The 22,560-nt window shown below is 35.7% G+C and overlaps 1 protein-coding gene across 2 annotated transcripts in view; it reads left to right on the top strand.

The window, feature by feature from the left end:
- Window positions 1–22,560, top strand: part of MTREX (Mtr4 exosome RNA helicase) — a 42,094-nt gene that overhangs the window by 3,928 nt on the left and 15,606 nt on the right. For both annotated transcript variants that reach the window (XM_032096453.1, XM_032096454.1), the window contains exons 4-16: window positions 133–195; window positions 712–824; window positions 1,665–1,839; window positions 2,759–2,849; window positions 3,200–3,324; window positions 4,536–4,634; window positions 5,419–5,521; window positions 5,662–5,793; window positions 6,994–7,073; window positions 7,702–7,812; window positions 8,467–8,568; window positions 9,922–10,047; window positions 21,820–21,970. In XM_032096453.1, the coding sequence (XP_031952344.1) occupies window positions 133–195; window positions 712–824; window positions 1,665–1,839; window positions 2,759–2,849; window positions 3,200–3,324; window positions 4,536–4,634; window positions 5,419–5,521; window positions 5,662–5,793; window positions 6,994–7,073; window positions 7,702–7,812; window positions 8,467–8,568; window positions 9,922–10,047; window positions 21,820–21,970 (1,471 nt within the window). The remainder of the gene's footprint in view (window positions 1–132; window positions 196–711; window positions 825–1,664; window positions 1,840–2,758; window positions 2,850–3,199; window positions 3,325–4,535; window positions 4,635–5,418; window positions 5,522–5,661; window positions 5,794–6,993; window positions 7,074–7,701; window positions 7,813–8,466; window positions 8,569–9,921; window positions 10,048–21,819; window positions 21,971–22,560) is intronic.

Below are 22,560 nucleotides of genomic sequence, written 5' to 3'. Positions count from 1 at the left end.
CTGGACACCTGAGCTTGTAGAAACAGGATAACAGAAATTCAGATTGGTTTTCATATACTTCATATTGCCAGAAATGTCACTGCTGTGGACACAGAAATCTGCAACTGTTTTTATTTTAAATGTGTTTTGTAGGTTGCGCTTCCAGCAAATGAAGAATTCACGGGTCTGAAGCCAAGAACTGGAAAAGCTGCAAAAGTATGTGGTAGATTCCATTTCTTTTTCTTTTTGTACATGCTTTACATACTAGGTGAGAGCAGAGGAGAAAAATTATGTACTTTGTCAGTAAAGTCTGTAAAAGATAGCCTGTCATAAATAAGATTGATGTTTCTGTATTTAAAATTCTGTAGAGAAAATTATGTGGTTGAATGAGGTGGATAGGCTGTTATGATGTCCATTCTTTTTGTTACATCAGGCGGTGGCATTATTTTAGTTTCTCTTCCTAAGCTAGTAAATTAGAGAAAATTCAGTCATCAGGGCAAGATTTTCATTTGCTATGACAACAGGACATAAGCAAAGATCTTAGGTGTGGTATGAGATAAAAATATTTAAATACAAAGTCATTGCCTAATACTGGATTAGATCAGCGGAAGTTACAAGTATCTGCAGGATTTAGTTCCTGTCTCTAATTTACACACTAGGTCAGTCAGAAAATTAATTAGATGTAAGTCTGTATTAAAATTCTGTAATGTTTTTGTTTTTTTCTCTTTCTAGGAATATCCATTTATTCTTGATGCCTTCCAGAGAGAAGCTATTCTTTGTGTAGATAATAACCAGTCTGTGTTAGTGTCAGCTCATACATCAGCTGGTAAAACTGTTTGTGCTGAGTAAGTACTTCTCTAACAGGCTCTAATGAAAGAACAGTGTGATGTCCGTTCTGTCCCTTTCTTGTGCTGTCAGTAGCTGTTGTGTCTCAATTTCTTGATGCAACATTCAGTCCATCGGTGTTAGAATTAAATTGACTACCCTTGAATATGAAATTTACATCTTTCGTCGTTTAGTGGGTAACAAAAGGTTTAATTTGTGTTTAAGCTTAGCTTTTATTTTTAAACTGTCAAGGTGTCGCTGTATAGATTGAAATGGAAGCTTCTTCAATACAGATTTCTGTAAATCTAGAAAAAATACCTTTGTTTTCTAGCCCTTGGATAGAACTAGTAAGGACTTTCTTGTGTGGTCTTTTTTTGCTTTGTTGGAAGCACTGGTTTGCTTTAGTTGGCAACTTTGTGTTTATTGGGCAAGAAATTCTTAAAAGGTAGTGTATATTTTCTGCCAGGGTTTGGTTCAGGCAGTGAAGTGGCTTTGCTGACCTGAAGCAAGGAGTGAAGTGTACATGAAGATATGTTAGAGCATGGCTTCAAGTAACAATAGTTTTGTTGTGAGAAAATGACAGTTTTTTAATTAAACTACATGTACTCTGGTGTCCATAAAAATCAGCTAACTTGGTGTTTAAAGGTTTTTCACTCTCCAGAGATGCATATGTAGTTGATTTAAGGTTGCACTGAACTTACTAATCTAGATATGAAATGCTAAATGTGTTAAGAGTGTGGGTTCAAATGCTGTGAATCATTCTCTTCATGTTCTGAATTGCACAACTTATTTTGTTTTTAAACAAAGTCATATGCTCTGTCTTCCTGACAGCTGTTAATATGGACATTGTTTGAATACAGGTATGCAATTGCCCTGGCTTTGAGGGAAAAGCAGCGCGTGATATTTACAAGTCCAATTAAAGCTTTGAGTAATCAGAAGTACCGTGAGATGTATGAAGAATTTCAGGATGTTGGTTTGATGACTGGGGATGTCACCATTAACCCTACAGCTTCTTGTTTGGTAATGACAACTGAGGTAAGATCAGACATTAATTCTTGATCTGTGTTTTCTTCTACCCTTTTTTGATTGGGGAGGTCTAATTTTAAAGTATTAAACTTGCCCAGTTAGGGTAGAAAATGTTCTAAAGTTCGTTATGACCCATTTGAGCGTTTTAACTTTTGGTTATTTAAAAAATTAGGTAAATCTCTGTGAATTTGTACTTTTGAACTATAAGCCAGGAACTTTTGATTCTAATGTGGAGAAAGTCAGAATTTCATTTCCCGGGTGCTCAAGACACTGAGTATTTGTAAACGTAAAATGCTGAACGTCAGATTTACTGAATCCTGTGGTCAGTATTTTGTTCTAGAAAGGCAAAATGGGGAAAGCAACATCATTGAAGGATTGTTGAGTGGTTCACAGTAGGTGCTAGAGCTCCAGGAATATGCTGCTTTTCACCTTTGGTAACAAAGTACTGCTTACAGAGTTTTGTCACATTTCTGTTGTAGAAGTGCAGCCATGAGTTGGAGTTTTTCTCTTTTTGTCTTTACCTCAAAAGAACCAGGCAAAACTTTGGTAGGGAAAGATTAGAGAAACAGGATGATTTGATTTCTGACAAAAGATTTCCTCTTAGGATGAGGTAAAAAGAGGGCTTGCAGAAGTAGACCTGTAACAATTACCTGCCGTGTAGAAGCTTGGAGAAATACGTTGTTTCATTCTTTCACCTTCCTTTCAGGGAAACCAGTTTTTCTCATGTAATGAGATTTGTTGGATTGGAATGAACTTGGAAAGCATCTCGCAACTTATCTTTAAATGCTTTTACGTTTTGTGCAAAGTATGATTTCATATACCCATGTAAATGTGAACCAAAAATTCTGGCAGTTTCTTATAAATGTTTGTGTAACACAGCTGTTGTTTATTTTGTATAAAGGCACTCAACTCTTACTTCCTTTTCTAGATTTTGAGAAGTATGCTTTACAGAGGTTCTGAGGTTATGCGTGAAGTCGCATGGGTTATTTTTGATGAAATCCACTACATGAGAGATACAGGTATTCTATGCATACCATTTTTTTTTTCCAATCATTTTTTTTTCCTCCAAGAACAATTTATTTTTCTTTCGAAGTATTAAGTCTTATTTTCTCTCTTAAAATCAGTCATCTTTCTGTATAAATCATTCAGAATTTATTTCCTACTGAATTTTTGTAATTCTGTGTTGTAGTTTGCATTTTCTTCTCCAAAGCAGAAACGATTTTGAGGGCATTTGATATGCCCCACTTGTGAAGGGGAGATTTGTTTTAGTTTTTGTCTTATTTTCTTTTTAAGCATGCTGTTCTTTGGCTTCAGGGATGAGAAGCATGCTTTGACCACATAAATTTCCCATATGCCTTTCCATTTTCAGAACGTGGTGTGGTTTGGGAAGAGACAATTATTTTGCTTCCTGATAACGTACATTATGTGTTCCTTTCTGCAACTATTCCAAATGCCCGTCAGTTTGCTGAATGGATCTGCCATCTTCACAAACAGGTTATATTTCTGATATGCTGTACCTCTATCCTTTTTGTCTTGTGACATAATACTTTCTGTTTGGTTGATAACTGGACCTTTGAGTATCTTTTTAGTCATTTTATTGCTTATAGGTGATGGTAGAGATCAGTCCTAGTTCTCTGGCTGTATTCCTGCTTTTGCAGGTGTACTGGCTGTTGCTTCTACGTGGCAACATTAAGGCTGTTTCTTCATGTTTATTTTCCACAATTATTTAGGTACCTGCCTGATTTCAGCAAACATTCTGAGTTATGAAAGATGGTGAACATACTGTGATTTTCTGAGGGCTCCAAATTCTCCCAAAAACAAGAGGTTTTTGGGAGAATTTGGTTGAGGAGCTCTGTAAAAAGGCCATGCAGAAATCGAAAGCAAATCTTAAATCCATGGGAAATACTATATATGCTTGCAAGCAAGTGGGAAAAGTGTAATTTAAGAAACCTATCCTGTCCTGTAACTTTTGGGTTTTAAATTCTATTCTGGTTTTTTTCTAAGATGCGATTTTATAGCAAAGAATTTGTGGATTAGAACTGGGGAATTTGTTATCACCAAGAGGTTGGTCCAAATTTAAAAATATCCTGGAGATTGATTCTTAAGTTGTTTGTGATGAAGGGAGTATAATATAAAAGATGTCTGTTTAAACTTGGCACAAAACCTTGACTTTGTTTTGTAGAACATTAAATTGCCGGTTTTTTAAAAGCAGATTTATGCAATATTTAATGTTTTAAAGGAAGTGTTTGTTTTTTTCCTAAACAAGTCTTCTTGATGCATTGAAACCTTAAATGCTCATGAAAGTCTACTGTGAGTCTTTTTTAGGTGTTTCAGAAATACTTCAGGCTTTTTTTACAAAATAGAAATTAACAGGTTTTCATTTGATTTTAGAAGGTGTTAATATTTCAAGCCTGTCTAATAATGCAGAAGGAAACACTGCCTGTCCTTACTTCTTTGTGTTCGTGAGAAAGAATTTTTATAGCCATCTTCAGAGTTCTAAAACATTTGCAAACTTTCATTTTCTTAAACAATGTTGTTAGTACAAAATCCATATTCAGGATAGAAAATTTTCTATCTTAGCTTCAAAAGCCTTACTTTCTGGTTTTTAAAAAGTTGTATTTTAATAGTAATGTATTAGATTTTCCATCAAGCAAGTGATAGTACAATGCAATTATAAAATATTTATGTGAATTCTTTCTTTATAGCCTTGCCATGTGATTTACACTGACTATCGACCCACTCCACTGCAGCATTATATATTTCCAGCAGGAGGAGATGGACTCCATCTGGTTGTTGATGAAAATGTAAGGATTGCTCCAGTTGTTTGAAAGATTGTTTTCCTCACTTAACAGTCAAAAGCTTGAGCTCTTGCAAAATTTGGATAGGCTGTATAAAGGATGTTTTTGTTAAAATTAAGTACAAGCGGGTAATGGTGATCTCTGAATTGCTTTTAGATTTTTGGAGTCTTACACAAGAAATTGATATTATTATCTAATGTCATGCAATCAGCTGAGTAATACTTCCCTGAGCTGTCTTAAGTGCCCACATTCTTGCTTGTTTCCTAAAATGTGTGCTGCTTTTTGTACATCTGCAGAGTAGTTGATTTCCTTGTACTGTTTCTCACTCAAAAGAAAATGCAGGGGCATGTAAATTCGACTTTAGTCAAGGGGGCAAAATATTTTTGTTTCTTCAGGTATTTTTCAACTAACAAGTTCTTTAAAATTTATCATTAGCTCACTTAGCCGTAGCTGATGCCATAAACAGTAGTGCTGCACTTGAAGATAGGTCTTCATTGGGCAGTGTAGTTTTATGTGGACATTCGTAAAAGTCAGTTTTGGTACTGTGTCATTTAGCAGGTCTGGCATGGTGGATAATGTGGTGGATAGAACAATGAGCAGTAACTTCAGAGACACCAATGTAATTCTGAGCTGTGACACTGACCTAGTAAACTCTTTTGATAGCTTATGAATTGTTTTTGTCCTTCTGCCTGTGTATATATGGGGCAATGGTACTGCCTGTGCAAAGTACTAGGTATTTTTAAGTGGGCTGTGTAAGTAACTCCTTACAAAGTTTGTGTTTTACATCTAGGGAGATTTCAGAGAAGATAATTTTAATACAGCAATGCAAGTGCTTAGAGATGCAGGAGACTTAGCAAAAGGGGATCAGAAAGGCAGGAAAGGAGGAACAAAAGGTGAGTTTGAACCCATTCTGAGGTAATTTTTGGTATAAATGTTTTCTGAAGTTCTGTGCAACTTGTGCTTGTGTTTCAGTTACTCCATAAGATACTTTTTGTTGCAAAATTTAATTTAAATGAATGTAATCTTCCTGCAGGTCCTTCAAATGTTTTTAAGATTGTGAAGATGATCATGGAAAGGAATTTCCAACCTGTGATTATTTTCAGCTTCAGTAAGAAAGACTGTGAAGCCTATGCACTTCAGATGACAAAGTTAGATTTCAATACAGGTACAGATAAATCCAGTCGAATTCTATTCACAGATGTAGTTTGATGTGAAATACTACTTTTCCTGTTGAACATCTTGTGTAAAACCAAAAGGAGAATACATACTGCTTTTTTCTTTTACTCTGCTGGTATCTCAAGCTGTATTCGGTAGGAAGGTGTTGGTGTACAGAGTACTTGGTCATCGCAATGTTGAACTGTTCATTGATTTTAACTCTATTTCTTGCTTCAGTATGCCGTTTATTGTAATAATAATATAAGAGTTGCTAGAAAATTCTGTCTGTAATGGGAGAAGACTGATCATAACAAAAGTATATCCGAAAATTTTCATGTTATGTTCATTAGAAAAATAGTATACTCTCAAAGTCCAAACAACGGTGTAACAAACCACTAGACTGTTTTTTCTTGACAATGCAACCCAGTTTTCTTTCTTCCCCCTTCTCCTCAAAGTAAAAACCAAAAGGTAATTAAAGATGTTTTTCGTCTTGGACTAAGACCAAGGTTTGCAAATAAGTTAAAGCTCATCACTTCTTGGAAAGCTAAAGAGTTTTAACAAAAATAAGGAATTTGTTGTAAGTCAGTGTACTGTTTCATGTTTGTGAAATGTTCAGGGTTCTTGCTTGCTTACTTACTTGCTCCAATCATTGCACATTTTGGTTCAGTGTTGCAGAATAGTCAGAAAATATAGTCAGAAAATTTTCTGTCAGAAAATATAAAGATAAGTGTAAATGCAGAGGTGCATTTTCATGTTTTCTTCAGAATCACACCTTTGAATGTATATTCTTGATATTCATACTACTTAGTGGAAACAGTGTAAACTTTGAGAGTTAATAGGGAGGAGCCTTTATGTCCATTCGGACAGGGACTAGTAGGTGGAAGAGGAACAGGGGAGGTTTATGAAATAGGCAGGGAGCACATAAAACTGATAAATCCCAAGCTTGGAAGTAGCTGAAGTTTGGACTATTCTGAAAGGTTTGTTCTAGTTTTCTTTTTCCTGATCATCTGCTTCTGCTTACCATTTGGCTCCTCTAGGCTTATTGAAGTCTTGATAATCTGACCCAGTGCAGGTGGTTTTGTGTAGACTTCACAGTATTCCACTCAATTTTTATTGTACACTTTTGTAAATATTAGAATGTGGTGTCACTTTATTTACAGCTGGTATTAGCCTTCTACATTTTGTGATAATTTACAAATTGCCTTCTTAGATGAAGAAAAAAAGATGGTTGAAGAAGTCTTCAATAATGCAATTGATTGTCTCTCCGATGAAGACAAAAAGCTTCCTCAGGTGAGTGGAGATTGAACAGGGTTCCTTTGAATAGAGTTGAATTGCTCTGTCCTGTTTTCTGCAACCTGTGAAGCTGAGGGTGTTTTGTAGATGGTATAGAAATTATAAAACTGGATAATCTCATTCATCTCCCTATGTTGTTCTTGTCATTATGAAAGAGGTGATAAGGATTCCTTGCAGTTGCGATTCCAGCAGATGATGTATGTCAGAATTAACAGTGGAGTTCCTACCGCTTGTTTTATTTTTTCCAATTATGTTTTTAAGTTAACATAAGAGTTTATCAAGCAGTAGACCTGGTTTAAAACAGTCCAGAAGTAGTTCAAGTCAGAGTGCAGTGTGCACTTACTAGTTATTGATTCCTGACACTTTCAAAAAGTCACATTGATGCATCTGCAGTCTAATTTTTTGTATAATGACTAAACACAGTGATGTTTTCCTATCTTTACAATGGAAAAATACAAGCTTCTAAGCAGACAGAATATTACAAGATTAAAGGGGTAGTCATTGTATTTTAAATTGGGAAATGGTGAATTACATGAACACTGAGGGCAATGTTGAGGCTTTCCATGCAAATTTTAGTAACAAATGCTAAAATTTGTTTGCTGGTGTTTGGTACGTTTCTTCTCAGGTTGAACATGTGCTTCCCCTCCTGAAACGAGGAATTGGTATTCATCATGGTGGTTTGCTTCCTATCTTAAAAGAAACCATAGAAATTCTTTTCTCAGAGGGCCTAATAAAGGTATGTTTTATGTCCGTCAGTAGTTTGTTCTCTGTTGTGAATACATGGCTGGTAATCCTGAAAATCCAAGAAGTACGCTTTAGCTCAGGGTGTATGCTAGTATTACAGTGGAGATCTACACAATTGCAGCTGTAGTTTTAAGTGTTCCAGATTGTATTCAGAAGTGTTTGAACTTACAGTGTCTAACTTAAATATTTTCTTCAACCGTTTTATGTTACATCTTGCTCCTATAAATGACAATGGACAATTGCCAAGCTGATTGTTGGTTGTTCTAAGGAGAAATACTCAGAAAAATGTAACCTTAGGTCAATTTCATGGTTTTTTGGGATAGCTAACTCCTATTTTCTCCTTGCAAACTTGAATATTGAAATTAATTAGTATTATTAATTAATATAATTTGCACTCCATTATGGTTTTTTTGGAATCTTTCATTTGTCCCATCTATTTAGTTTTCATGCTTTCCCAGGAAAAATAAGGGAAGAAGGAAAGATGGTTTTAGTCCAGTTTTTAAGTATTGAATATGCCTGTGTTCCCTGTATTGACTGCACAGATATGTTCAAATCCAGAGGGATTCTGTGTAGCAATCTCTGACTATTTTCATCCTCTTTTGAGATCATCTTTTTTTGCTATATTAACTTCAGTCTGTTTATTTAGGCCTTATTTGCAACAGAGACTTTTGCTATGGGAATTAATATGCCAGCCAGAACTGTGCTGTTTACAAGTGCCAGTAAATTTGATGGAAAAGATTTCCGATGGGTAAGTGATAAACAGGTTCTGTAGAATAATTGAGTTCTTTAAACCTTACTAGGATTAAATTTGCGCTTTATGTGTTCTCCTCAATGTAGTAGAAAACACTTTTTCTTTCGAAAATCTTCATATCTAATCCGGTTACAGTTAGTACACAAATTTCTGAAGACAAGGTTCCTCAGATTATCCATGAGATTGTTTAATAGACACATCAAAAGGGAAACAAACACAGGTTAGCAGCAGACACTGGATTAGACTAAGACTTTTGCACAACTTGTCCAAAACTGTGAGACCCAAATATTTTACTCTGTGTCAGAGAACTGTGGAGAATAAATGGACTTGATAACCTATCCTAATGATCACTAATTTTGACAGACCTAAGAAAAGAGATCATTTACCTTGGGAGAGTATTGTTTTGTTACAACAGAATTTTTTTGCATAATTATAAAATTTTAGACATTAAAATGTGGTATGTGGTTTACTTAAAATAATAATGATGTCTTGCAAGTCACCACAGCAAAGCTTTATAAGAGCCAAGGCTCATCCTTCAAAGGTGGGAAAATTGTGGTGAACAGGACAAGTGACTTGACCTATGCGTTATGAAGTAAACATTTCTTCGATCGTAGTTTGGGTTGTTCAGTTTCACTATTCATTCTGATTGCATGTCTGTAAGATATGTATAAGAATGGTTTACCTTTGAGATAGCAGAAATGTGGAACTTCTGAAATTATTTAGCACAGTTCACTTAAGTAGTTTTTGAAATCTGACTCTAAGTGAAACCTGGGGAGTTGTTGAGATTGCAGTTCCACAGATGACAAAACCCGTGTTTTATAACTTGCTGAGACATAGGTAACCAGTTGTAGCTGCCTCTTGCCATGTCCCAGTTCTTTATAAACTTCAATTTCACATATAGGAGGCATAAAAATACTCCTTTTGCAAGTGTGAGTATATTAATGTTAGTCTTGAATAATTTGAATGAAATGATACATTACTTGAAGATGATGAAGGTGCATTATCAGTATGTTGAAGATAAATTGTGTCTTCACCATTCTCAGCAACCTTCCATTATAAAAGACATTAGTAAAACGGTTTTTGTTCTTGCTTAAATGATGCACCATGATATGGAGCTGTAAGAGCAGTAGTTGACTTTTACAGCTGACTATGTTATTCATAGTAATGGATTTATATAATTACTTCATGGTAGTTATGACTAATGAAGTCAATCTGATAACTCTTAGATAACTTAGATAAGTCTTTGCTAATTTTTACACACCGTGTCAACTTACTGTGCAATTGTAATTAGCACTGTATTCTTGCTATTTTCTTGATGTTTGTTAATTGCTTTTTCTCATTTTATTGTAGATATCCTCAGGTGAATACATTCAAATGTCAGGTCGTGCAGGACGCCGAGGTATGGATGACAGAGGAATAGTAATTCTTATGGTGGATGAAAAAATGAGTCCAACGATTGGCAAGCAGCTTTTGAAGGTAGGGGAGACATTATTTTGTTTCTATTCTCCCAACAAGGTTATGCTCATTTGAATAATGTTATGTGGAAAATTATCCACCTTAGATGAGAATATCATGCAGGTAGAAGATGACAGCTCCTAAAAGTAGCTTTCAGCGAGTTCTCATAGGAGTTTCTATTGTGAAACAAAGTTAGAAGACTAGTACCATCCTTATTTGTACAAAAGTAGTATCATCCTTCTTGGTATAAAAGGCCTGTCAGGCAGGACAAGTAGAGCTGTATCCTGTTTTCTAGTGATAGCACTACTTCTTTAGTATTCTGTTTGTTTCTTGCTGACAGCAGTGAATTTAAGGGTTATGCTGAACTAGAAGGTTTGAGCTTTCACAAGAGTTATTAAATTCTTGGTTCTGTGATGAAATGAAACTTTGTTAATAGGCTGTCAGTGTGATAGACAAAATGGACAAGGTCATGCAAAAATGAGGTAAAGAAGAAGAGTGAAATGGCTGTCAGTGTGCTCAAATCAGCTATGGAGAAATTGACAGTTCTTGCAGAAAATGTTGAGTTTGGAAATTAAGAGATTGAAAAAACTATAATGGGAGATTATTACACTAATACCCTCTTGCTTTGTAATTTGAATATGAAATACCGTACTCATTACACTTCTGTTTAAATTCCATGGCACAAATTACTACAAAGAAATACAGTAATCTATTGTGTGAGTTGCCTGTCTTAGGCTGCTTACATTAATTGTGCACACATGTTAAAATAGAAAACCTGGGGAGTTACAATGCACTCTGTTTAGGAGCTTGTAGCCTTGGTGCAAATAGCAGGTCATTCGTGTGCACATAGCAGGTCATTTCTCAAAAACAGCATTTACAGTATTACTGGACTTAGTATAAATTGGGAATCGTCTCAAGTCAGCATCAGGTTATGTTAACAAAAGGCATGTAGTTGTTGCAAAGAAATGGAGATCCCAGTGTTTTTCATTCAGGCAAATTAGAAACAAGGGAAAAAGTACATAAATGGCTGCTGTTAATTATGCAGATGAGGATTCTTTGTTGTGTGTCGTGATCTGTCAGTGCTACCTGTAAATTCATAATACATTATACTTGTAAATATGTACATTACATGTACCCTTTATACACAGGTACTATTTTCCTTCTTAAAGTCAGAATTTTCATGAATGCTGCATTATGGCATAATCATTATAGCCAGAAATCAGTAAAATGAATTTCAGAAGTATTCTTGTATGGTAGCATTAGGTTTTGTGTTAATTTCTTAGTCTTGATTTGATTTGTGTTTTCTCAGTGGAGCGTGCCTATATTTATTCCTTCACATGCACTCTTAATGCATGTGTACATCTCTGAGATGTATGAAGACTTAAGTTTTTTAACTGGGTTTTTTTGAGTTTTTAAGGCTGTTTAAGAAAACAGATGTAATTTTGTGTCATACTTACTTTTAAAAAGGTTTTACACATTTGTACTTCCACAGCTGAAAAATAAAGAGCAGGATATACAAAGTGAGAGAACCAAAAGGAAATCCTTATAAATAGTATTTATAAAAAAGTCCACAAAAAAGCTAATTTATATTAAATAATTGTTAATAGCTTAAGAAAAAATGGTATTTCAAGTAATTATCTTTATGTTAAGAGATTATAAACTCACCTGTTCAGAAGGTGGGGGTTTTTTTTAAAGTTTGAAAATTCAGCAGTTTGAGAACTATTGAACTTAATCTGAATGAAGTACGACAGAAAAGGAAGTAGTAGATCACTTACCTTCTCTTTGATACTACCCCTGGGTTTTAGATTTTAAGGAAATAATAAAGAATATTTCCTTCATTGAAACTTCAAGACCTTTGATTTTTCCCCCTTTTGAATTATAAGGAAACAAATGGGAAAAATAATGGCAACGTTTTTGCTTTCTATGTTATCTCTTGCTTCTTACCCACTGATCTAAATGAGTTAATGTATTTCATTAATTTTTGACACTATTTCACTAGTGAGCAAAGACTGAATTTTAGATTTTTCTGAAAAAGATCAGAAGGGGCTAAAATGAAGGTATTGATGTTTCTGTAGCTTCTGTAACTAGCCAATTGCTGTAAAGGCAGTAAAAGTAATCTTTTATGAAATGAGCAGTACAGCACAAAAAAAATCCTGCTTCTTATTTTCCTTCTTAAGTACAAAGCGTCTAGAGGAAATTCCATGTCAAGCAGGCCAAGAAAATCTATACAGACTAAAATTTCTACTACATTTACAATTCACAGTCATCTAAGTATGTCTCAGTTTTTACTTACTGATGGTATTTGTGTAAGATTGTGGATATGTCTCATAGTAGTGTTTTACTTTCAGAATAAGCTAAAGATTTATAGGAAAAACTCCAGAAGAAATAAATTAGCTGTATTGAGAATGATAGAACACTTACATAAAACATTTTTATCATAGCTCTTCAACCCTAATGAGTGTCTGATCCAAACCATTTCCTGAACACTAGAGCAAAACATCTAGGAATCCTGTTGTCAGCTGCCTCCCACTGCGGTCGGTGAAATGAGAGCTTTGAGCGTATTGGTACCAGCAGCATTGCTGCAGCTGTGCTGCTTGGCTGTGGCACTGTTCATTGCGACATTGTGTACAGTACTCCAGACTTACATTCAGCATTCCGTTCTTAGATGGACTTCTTACAAGGGAGATTTGTAAATATTTCTTAAACTCAGTAATGTACATTTGTCTTTTGCAGTGTAACTAGGTTTTTTTGTTTATCCTTAGCATTTACTTGACCACTGAATATTTACTAAACTTGCATAAATCTGTAAACTTAAATGCTTACAACACTGTTGGGGCAGCTTTCTGAAGATGGTAAATTGTAATTTTACAATTTGCATAATACTAAGAGATACTTGATTGGAATTTTTTGTTGTTGTTTCCTTTCCTTACTTAAAATCTTTAGCTATATTGTGTTAGTTTAGATAGGAAGTGTAAAGTGTCTTCTTGATGCTAGATGGCCTTTGAAATCAGTGTACCATCTCTCCAGATGGAACTTGGCCATGCTACAAGGATGTATTCCTACAGAGATAGTTGATAATTTGTTATGTCTCTAAAAGACAAAATCTTGAGCTAATTATGTTACTGGAATGGATGTTTGTACTCTGAAAGAAAATGTGCTGCATAAGTAGATTTTTGAACTTTGAGCCTATCAGTGCTTTGCATCTACTCACTCCATTACAGGAGAAGATAGATGGACTGAAAAATTCAAAGAAAACATAGACTCATCAAGGTTAGAAGAGACCTTTAAGATCATCAAGTCCAACTGTAAACCCAGCATTTACCAGTGCAAGCCCTAAACCACTAAACCATGTTACCCAGTGCCAGATCCAGACACCTCTAAAACACTTCCAGGGATGGTGACTCCACCACCTCCCTGGGCAACCTGTTCCAGTGCCTAACCACCCTGACAGTGAAATTTTTTTCTAATATCTAACCTGAATATCCCCTGTCCCAGTTTAAGGCCATTTCTTTGGGTCTTCTCACTGTGGGCACAATAGAAGAGACTGGACCCCACCTTACTAACAACCTCCTTTCAGGCAGTTGTAGAGGGCAATGAAAATTCATTCCCCTGAGCCACCACTTCTCCAGGATAAACACTCCCAGCTCCCTCAGGTGTTCCTCATAAGACTTTATCTCTAGATGCTTCATGAGCCTTGCTGTCCTTCTCTGGACATAGTCCAGCACTTCGAAGTCTTTTTTGAAGTGAAGGGCTCAGAACTGAACACAGGACTCGAGGTGTGTTCTCATCAATGCCAATCCTTTCCCCAGTCCTGATGGCTACACTATTCCTGATACAAGAATACATTCATCTATCAAGGTAAAAAATTCGTTAATATGCTTTCTTGTCATTTGCCTATGGAACATAAAATGCCCTGATGCCAAGCTGTAGGAGATACTCCACTAGCTGCATCTGATTCCTTGGCAGGGCCTTCATTTTATAGAGCTGGCTGTACCATCCTTATGTGGCCTGTATGCTGCCATTAAAAGTCTCTTCGCATTTTACTTGAATTCTGAAGTTGTTTTATTGTACCAGGCAAATGAGCACAACAGCAATTCAGACAGTTCAATAGTTTTCTCTGGAAGCATCAGCTTAGTATGCCATCTTAATTACATTATGGTACTTTGGTTTGACTCAGAACTTACTTCTGAGGAGGGAAAAGCCTCAGGAGTTGAGAAATTTACCAAATCATACATCAGGAGAGAAAAACTTCAGCTGGAGGTTGGCACTAATACTTGTTGGAAAAGACATTGCAAAACCTTAAAGTAACAGATTGTCAGTAGTGGTTTGAGGACAGTAAAACATTTTTCTAAAGTTGTGACGTAGGTAAGAATCACAATGAAACAAGTGTTTTGGATGTTTTATAAAATGTATTTACATAAAAATAATATTAATGTGAAATAATTGTTTTTCTGTAAACTGCCAACCTTTTCTTGTCCTTACGAAGTATGCACTGCAGGAATTTTCCAGGCTTTGATTCAGGAACGTACTTAACTTTTAACCTTAATTTAAAATCGCCTTAAAGTCAACAAGGTTTTAGCATGAAATCCCAGAGATAAGGGAAATGGATAATCAAACACCTTTGTGAACAGGGTCACGAAGATAAACAGTCTATACAGTTTTGTATATAATCATGCAAGCCAGCAGATGGAAGAGAACAGCAAATAATTGTTCTTGCTGATGTTTGCAACCAAAATGTAGGAAAATGGAGTGTATCAAATGGTATGTAAAATGGTTTGTCATTCTTGAACTTCGCCTCAGGATTTTCAAGAGCCTGTAGGACTAAGCTAATTGTATTATTTATTAATTGTGGTTGCTGCTTGTTAATACCACAGAATACCTCAAGTTTTATTAGTTCAGTCTGTGGAGAGCAGTTTTCCTCCAGATTTTTGGGAAATTTACTTCAGTAAACTCATCACTATAATGTGAATGTATTTTGGCTGTCTAAGCTAGATTTTTTCCTTTGCCTTCTTATTCTTAAAAAGGATAAGTTTGAGATGAACAGACGACAGATACTTTTTAAAATTTATTTTTGTATTAACATTTTATAGAATTAGATAGTCTTTGCTAGGGCACACTTTTCCTTTAAGTTAAAACATACTGCATATTTACTGAAATTGTAAAGTGTCATAAAATAAATGCATCACTGTCCTGATACCTATAGTGGCAAATCTGTTGAGGATCTGAGCTAGCTTCTTCTTGTAGACAGAGATAGTATTTACTTTTTCCAAAACCAAGGAGAAGACCAGAACTTGGAGTTACCAACCTGAAGTCAAACTGATGGCTACAACAGTAGAACCTACTTTATTAAAGAGGGTAAATGACTGCAAATTTCTGTCATTCAGAACTGACTTGAGAAGGTAGTATTTGCAGGCGAGAGAAACAGAGGTACATTGTTTTCCTTTTAAGTCTCTTGTTACAACTGGAGCATGTGTTGAACCCCAGCCTGAGGTATTTTCACCAGCAAAGCCTGCTGAAGCAGTATTTTGCCACCCACAGTGGCTTCTGTTTGTTGGTGTAACTGGTTTTGGGGCAAAGCAGTGAGCCAGATTGGTAATATATTTGTGTTTAAAATAGCTGTTTACCATTGCCTATTAAAAATAACCTCACAGAACAGTTTTTTTATTGGTTTTGCAGCTGTGCTAATGTAGTTCAGGGTAATTCTGCTGTCAGTGTAACTACAGGGGGTTTTTTATATTTCTGAGGGAGCACTGAATATTCCTGTGGTTATTTGATTACCGATATATGGAAAAAAGCATGTTATTATTTCACAAGAGGTGTTTCTTTGTCATAAAGATGTATCAAGCAGTCACTTGCATTTTTATTTAATGAGGGTTTTAATAGAAATTCGTAGCAATGACTGTTACAGACAGCTAAGTGTACTTATTTTCCCTTTATGACGAAAAAAGTGAAAGATCTTTATCTTTTTAACTATTATCGGTTTGTTCTGTTCTTTGCTCTTTTTGTAAGTGTTTTATTATTTCCTTCCTGGAAACTCAATGATTCAATTTATTTCTGGAAACACTGATAATTAAATGAAATTGTTTGTGGACCAAAATGGTGTAAATGATGTCCTGTATTGTATCAAATTTCATCATTATGAAAGACACTTTATTGTTGCTTTGCAACGTGGCTCTTTGATCTTTGTTACCTCATAATGTCTCTATGAATTAGTTAGTTTCAGACAGTATTTGCCATTTGATATTCCCATGACAGGCTGGAGAGCAAGAAATTAATGTGCAGAATTTGTTCCTCTCTCTTAATGGGAACATATTTAAAAATGTAAATATTTTTCTCCTGCTGTAAGAGAGAACAGAGGGAGTAACCCTTACCAAATGTACGTCTTGCTCAACACTACATGCCATAGTGCAGCAATGACAACTCTCACATCTCTGGTTAGACAAGGCTTCCAAGTCTTAACAGTAATAAAAAAAAAGAAAAAACACTGTTTTTATCAATTCCATGCAATAATCTTCCTCATCCCAATCTTCCTATCTTACTCGTTTATGTGGGCAAGAAATGGTTGTACTGGTAAATACTGAATGGCCTGTTGGATTGCTTGGTTGTGTTAAGAAGAGGATCTGCTCTCAAATTGTTGGCAGTTAAACAGGGGACACTGTACAGCAGCTCTAATTTTCAGATTCTCATACTTTTTTGTAGCTTTTGACTAAATTATTTCTGTAGTGAATTGTTTATGTTCACGTTCCTGATTTTTAACATTATCAGCTTAATCCAGTCATTGTTTTGCAACCCAAGTCTTGGAAAACTTGAAAGGGTGCTTCTGTTAAGTTAGCTTAAATTTCTTGAGAAATGGTTGCAAGTGCAAAGTAGATCATTGATTTCTGAGAACTTTAGTTGATACATGCAGGCTATGCTTATGTATCCAGGCAATTGTCATCCAGAGGGAGGAAAAGCTTGCAAAGTCATTCTGCTGTCTAAAAACTATTCAGAAAAAAAGTCTATTGCTACAGTCTTGTTGAATATTTGAGGTGAGGAGGACTGCCCTCTCAAGGAATGAGAAGCAGGATTACTTGCAGAAACGAGGCTGGAGAACTGGGACAATAGTTCTTCAACAGCAGTGAGTCATGGATGCAGTGCATGTTTGAAAGTGACTTATTGATGCCTGTTGAAGTCAGTCTTTCTTGTCAACTCTTTTTGCAGCTCTGATTAGGCTTTTGCCTGATCTTCTGCATTGACTGGTTGGCGGTTCGTTCTTTGCCTAATGTGGAGCTTCTTCTGTGGAGGCAAGGGCGAGGCTTCCTCAGACACTGAGAGGTGTTGAGGGAGATGATGGTGTAGCCTAGTTTATTGAAGAAAACGTTGTATTTTGGCAGGAGGGCCTGTGGTAGAGGGTGAACTAAGTGCTTCACAGTATTTTTAAGAAAGTAATCCATTTAGGAGCCAATGGCAAAAAGGTTGAGCAGACAAAGAGGTTTCAAGAGGAGCAAACCATCATGGAGAAAATATAAGTTAAAACTGATTTGCATCTTATTGGCAATAAGCAAAATCCAGCATAGCTAACACTTTATATTGTCAAGGCTCTTTGAAAGTAAGTTGGGAAGGAAAAGCCCACCTTCCCTCCCCTCCTGTTAATTGCTTCTCTCCACCATGTGTATCTGACAGGTGACTTTAGGTAAGCACTAATTGTCTCTGCAGTAACTTACCATGGCCATTTTTAGTATTTACCATAAAAGGCTGATTGTCTACTCATGCCTTGAGTGTACTGAGTATAAGAGAACAACTGTATTTTGGTGTAAGGTTTTCTAATGCAGCTGCAAAATCTGGATGTTGCTGTTAAGTAAATGAAGCAAGGATGGTACAGGTGATTGCTCCCTGTTAGGTGTGAGTCTATTGATAGCCTGGGGTAGTAGGTAAAGACTAATGCACACTGCAGAACTCGCTGGTTGTGCTGAAGGTGTAATACAATAGAGCTAGTATATTTCATTCGAAGAAGTAGCAGTTTCAGTTTTCAGACAAAGTAAGCTTCTCAGAACTCTTGATTTCAAATGTATTGCTTAGAGAACACTGAGAAGACAGGAGTTTCTGAAATTTGGAGAAAGATGTGTTTATGAGATGATGGAACAGGAAAAATTCATAATTTTTTGCCAAAGCAGGATTTGTATTTTAACTGCTGTGTCTTAATAGAATGATCATATTCTCAAATTGTAAAATGCTGATCATGTGTTTAAAATAAAAATTGCCACATCAGCAACTGGCTCAAACATTGCCTTTCAAGTAAGTCTGCTTTATATAATCTCTGAACTAGCTGGGTTTTTCGGTTTGTTTTTAAATTACTCCTTCATAGTTGAACTCTGCTGTTTAAAAAAGTCTTTAAAGTGAATCTGCAGGAATTGTTTGGTCTTTCTTGGCGTGTTCTGTGCATATATTATAGTTGCATGAAGTTCCTTGTTTTCTCACTTTATGATCACATTTAATAGGGGTGTGACAGTTATAGTTCTATTCTTTCAAATAGTTTATAATCTTGCAAGCACACGATGAAGGTTTTGCCTCCAAGATGTCAGGAATGGAAAGAGGAGTTACTTCATAGTGTGCTCAGAGCAGTCACACAGCAGCTTTTTGCCAGACCTCTAGTGCCTGTAGCCAGCTGATGAGTGTATTCCAGCTTCTTTAGTTGATGCCTGACTAGAGCAGTGGACATTGCAGTAGGAAAGAATCTGACCACTGTTAGCTGACACTGGCATAATTGCTGTGCCATTCTTTAGTAAATGGCATTCTTTAAATGGCATTTTTTGTTACAGAGAGGCAAGCTTCTTAGGGAGTGATAATGTCTCTTTCCTAAGATGAATGATATATTTAGAAAAATGGTCAGGAGGTTGGGTAGATACACAATCCTTTTATCAGGTCTAAAAAAAAAGAGGCTATGTTATATGTTGGTTAGCATCAGCAACAGAAGTTCTGTCATCTTTATTTGATAGATCAAATCAGAGGCATCTGTAGAAACTTGAGCACCACAGCTCAACTGTTGATGTTGTAATTAGTGACACATTTCTGTGTCACTAATTCCTAATTCTGTGTGTCACTAATTCACTAAAATCATCTGTGGTGATTTCAGAACTGACAGCATTATTTTAAATTCACATTTCACGGTCTAATTTAAGAGGTACTTCTGCCCTGAGATGCATCACTTGAGGTGAAAACCTAATGTGTATTCATGATCCACTCACAGATGTTATCTAGAATGACTAAATGAGTGGCCATGGGAAGCAAAATATTAGGCTGTATGATTTATCCTAAACTTGTTTTACATGTATGCATGCTGGTACTTCCATAAGATAAACATACGCCGAAGGCTTTTTCTGTAACAGCTGTGTTCTTTTCTGAGACAAAATAATCATGCAGTGAGTAGGATTCTACCATTTGTAAGGTAATCTTGTAAAGCTCTGTCTCACTTAAAGCAAATGGGATTACAGTATTCTTAAATCTTCTACATGTGAAGGAGTTTTAGATTCAAACTGTCTCTTAATAAGTCTAGTATCAGTGCATCAATGGATGTAGGATCTGAATTCCTGACAGTACCTTTAAAATTGAAAGAAAAATGTGTGTATTGTAGTATTGTCATTTAAAATCCAGTACACTTAGCTTGATCTAGAAAAGCACTGGATCTGAATTTCAGCATTTGCATATATAAACAAATCATCAGTTAATTTTTGAATAGCCAGTGATTTTTTAAATTAGGTATGGCAAGGGAATAGCTCTGCTAATAAAGAAAAGCAAATGAATTAGCTGCAAGAAGATATACTTAGTTTTAGGTAAAGCAATTTGTGATCTTAAAAAAAGGTGCAGAGTAGCATGTTTTCTAGTGTCAGCCTTCTGAGCTCCTAAAATGTCTGATAGAATATGTGGAACTTTAGGCAGTCGTATAGTTGCATGAAAAATATGTCTCCTTATTTTCTTGTTACGTTTTAGTTGTTATTTAAAATGTTTAATCATAACTGAATTTACTCATAGGCTTGTTGAAATAACAATGCTTGTTTAGTAAATCTCTTATATTTCACATATAAGTTATTTTAAAAGAATGATAGGTACAAAACCATTGCAAACTGTTGTCCATTGTCTTTTATGTTACTTCTAAATTAGATTTCACTTGCTGTTTTATTCTTTGTCATACACTGTTTGTGGATTATTTGTGTCTTCAGATATCTAGTACAATTTTTAGCAGACCTTGCTATTTTTCTAATGTTGCGTTTTTTACATTTCTTATAAGTCCAGCCCTCTTTGAGTCTCTGGGAAATTTTGCTTTGGAAAACACCAAAATTGCACTGGTTTTCTGTTCAGTAATTCACAAGAGTTTGTTTTTTAAAAATTTCTTAAACACTTAATTATGTTACATTGTTGGAGGTGAGTGTATTGTCATAAGCATTTCAGGAGGTATGATAATCCATGTATTTATTAATACCTTCAAAGAGCTCTGAAATATTTGTGAGATCTATCTTGGTTTTACAAAAAGCCTATTTATGTTGTTGTTCTGCCATGTTCTGTCCAGCTGTGTGTTGCTTCTGTTTTGAACTCCTTAAGTTGCACACAAATTGTAATTTTCTACTTCATAACTCCTGAATTTCCCTGGTATCCTTTCTGAAGGACTATCAGACACCTGTTCCTTTGATACTAGTGCTACTTGGATGAAAGGTTATGCACCGCAGTTGGGCAGTTTTATATTTCAGAAGTGTTGGATCTCTCTCATCTGATTTCAGTGATTTGGTATATCTGGATGGTCTTCTGTGCTGACATTTCAGTGAGAGACAGTTTCCCAGGCTGGCCCTTACTTGGAGAGGCTGTGTGTTGAGCTCTTCTAGATCTTCTGTGGACACTGCTTAACTGTTATGTTTGTTCTTTGAATAACTGGTTGTTTTGGTCCACATTAATTAAATGTTTGCTCTTTTATGATAACAAGGTTGTCCTCTTGGGTAGAACATAGTAACAGCCAATGATGAATCAGGCCAAAGATGCACTTACTTAGTTCAGTACCCCTTTTTGACAGATGACAGTAGTAGACATTCTTAAAAAACGTGTATGGGTAAAGAAGATAATTGTGTTACCTGCAATGCTTTCTGAGCATCCTTTCTTCTTAGGTTAATCAAAATACCTGTATGTACCACCTTGTAAAAAAAAAAACTTAACTTCCCAGAATGGTGGGGGTTGTAAGGGACCTGTGGAGGTCAAGCTCCAGCAGGGTCATATAGAGCAGGGTGCCCAGGACCACATCCAGGGGAGAGTTCACAGCTTCTCTCAAGCGACCTGAAAATTATGTTAATTTTATAATGAGTCATAATTTAAGTTAAAGAATTTGCAGATTACCTATTTTTGAGCAAAAAGCAAGACACCAATGTAACCAGTAGGTCTTAAGACTTGCAAATAAGATTTTTTTTCAGTGTTAAAATAATGGATTGCTTTAAATCGTTAAGAAACTCTTACTTTAAAGTTAAGATAATGGAATCCAAATTGTAAACTACAGGAAACATCTGAATTTTTCACCTGGACTTTTCATTTCGTTCAAATATCATTTATAATATTGTGGCTATGGTAAGTATCAATACAGTACAAATACTTCTACATATTCAGCATAATAGAATTGCTTAGGACTTCATGAAACATGTAATCTAAATTCAAGACAAGTTGTGCAATTCATCAAAGCAGCTCCTCATATAAAATACTGCATCCTGGTTCGTTCAGTGTGTTCTTATATGCTGCAATTAATATTTTTTTAATCGGAAAATGCTCTTGGATCTTTTTCAGGGTTCAGCCGATCCCTTAAACAGTGCATTTCACCTGACATATAACATGGTATTGAACTTGCTTCGAGTAGAGGAAATTAATCCTGAATACATGTTAGAAAAATCCTTTTATCAGTTCCAGCATTACAGAACTATTCCAGAAATAGTGGAAAGTAAGTACTGCTGCATGTTGTTCCCATGTGAGTAGGTATAAAATATGGTGAGATTGGGCAGTTAGACTTTATTATGCTCATACAAGTTTTTACCTGGGCAGTTTTTGTCTTCCCTGCCAACAGTTGCCGTTGCATCATTTGTTGCCACGTTGTAGTTTCAGTAAGAGTAATTTCCTCTTAGTTCTTAGGACTCATACTAATATGCACTGTCAGTTTATGAAGAGAGCTTTCCTCTCTGAGTCAGACAAGAAGGGTTGTCACATTGCTAAACTGTAAGGCAGGAAGAAGGAAAAACAATTTAAAAATTCCCATGGCTTATTTGAGATGCAGGGAAAAAAATCTTAGGGAAGGAAAGTCTTCCAGCTTTTAATATCCCAGTACAATCTGTAAAAAGAACTTAAGCACACTGCATTCAGAGTAGTGTAGGTAAGAAATGTTTATTATAATAATAAGAAAAATGCAGAGAGATCTGAGACATTATTTGCATTCTGTTGAGTAACTGCATTTTGAGCCATGATCCTTAAATAGTGAGTTTTCATGCACCAAAGTCAGTTTCTGGAGATTTCAGACAGTGTTTGAGAGTGAGGCTT

This window comes from Corvus moneduloides, chromosome Z, assembly GCF_009650955.1.
Source record: "Corvus moneduloides isolate bCorMon1 chromosome Z, bCorMon1.pri, whole genome shotgun sequence".
In the NCBI taxonomy this organism is placed as follows: Eukaryota; Metazoa; Chordata; class Aves; order Passeriformes; family Corvidae; genus Corvus; species Corvus moneduloides.
The sequence above is the reverse complement of the archived record's forward strand: the minus strand, read 5'-3'. Positions and strand labels throughout refer to the sequence as shown.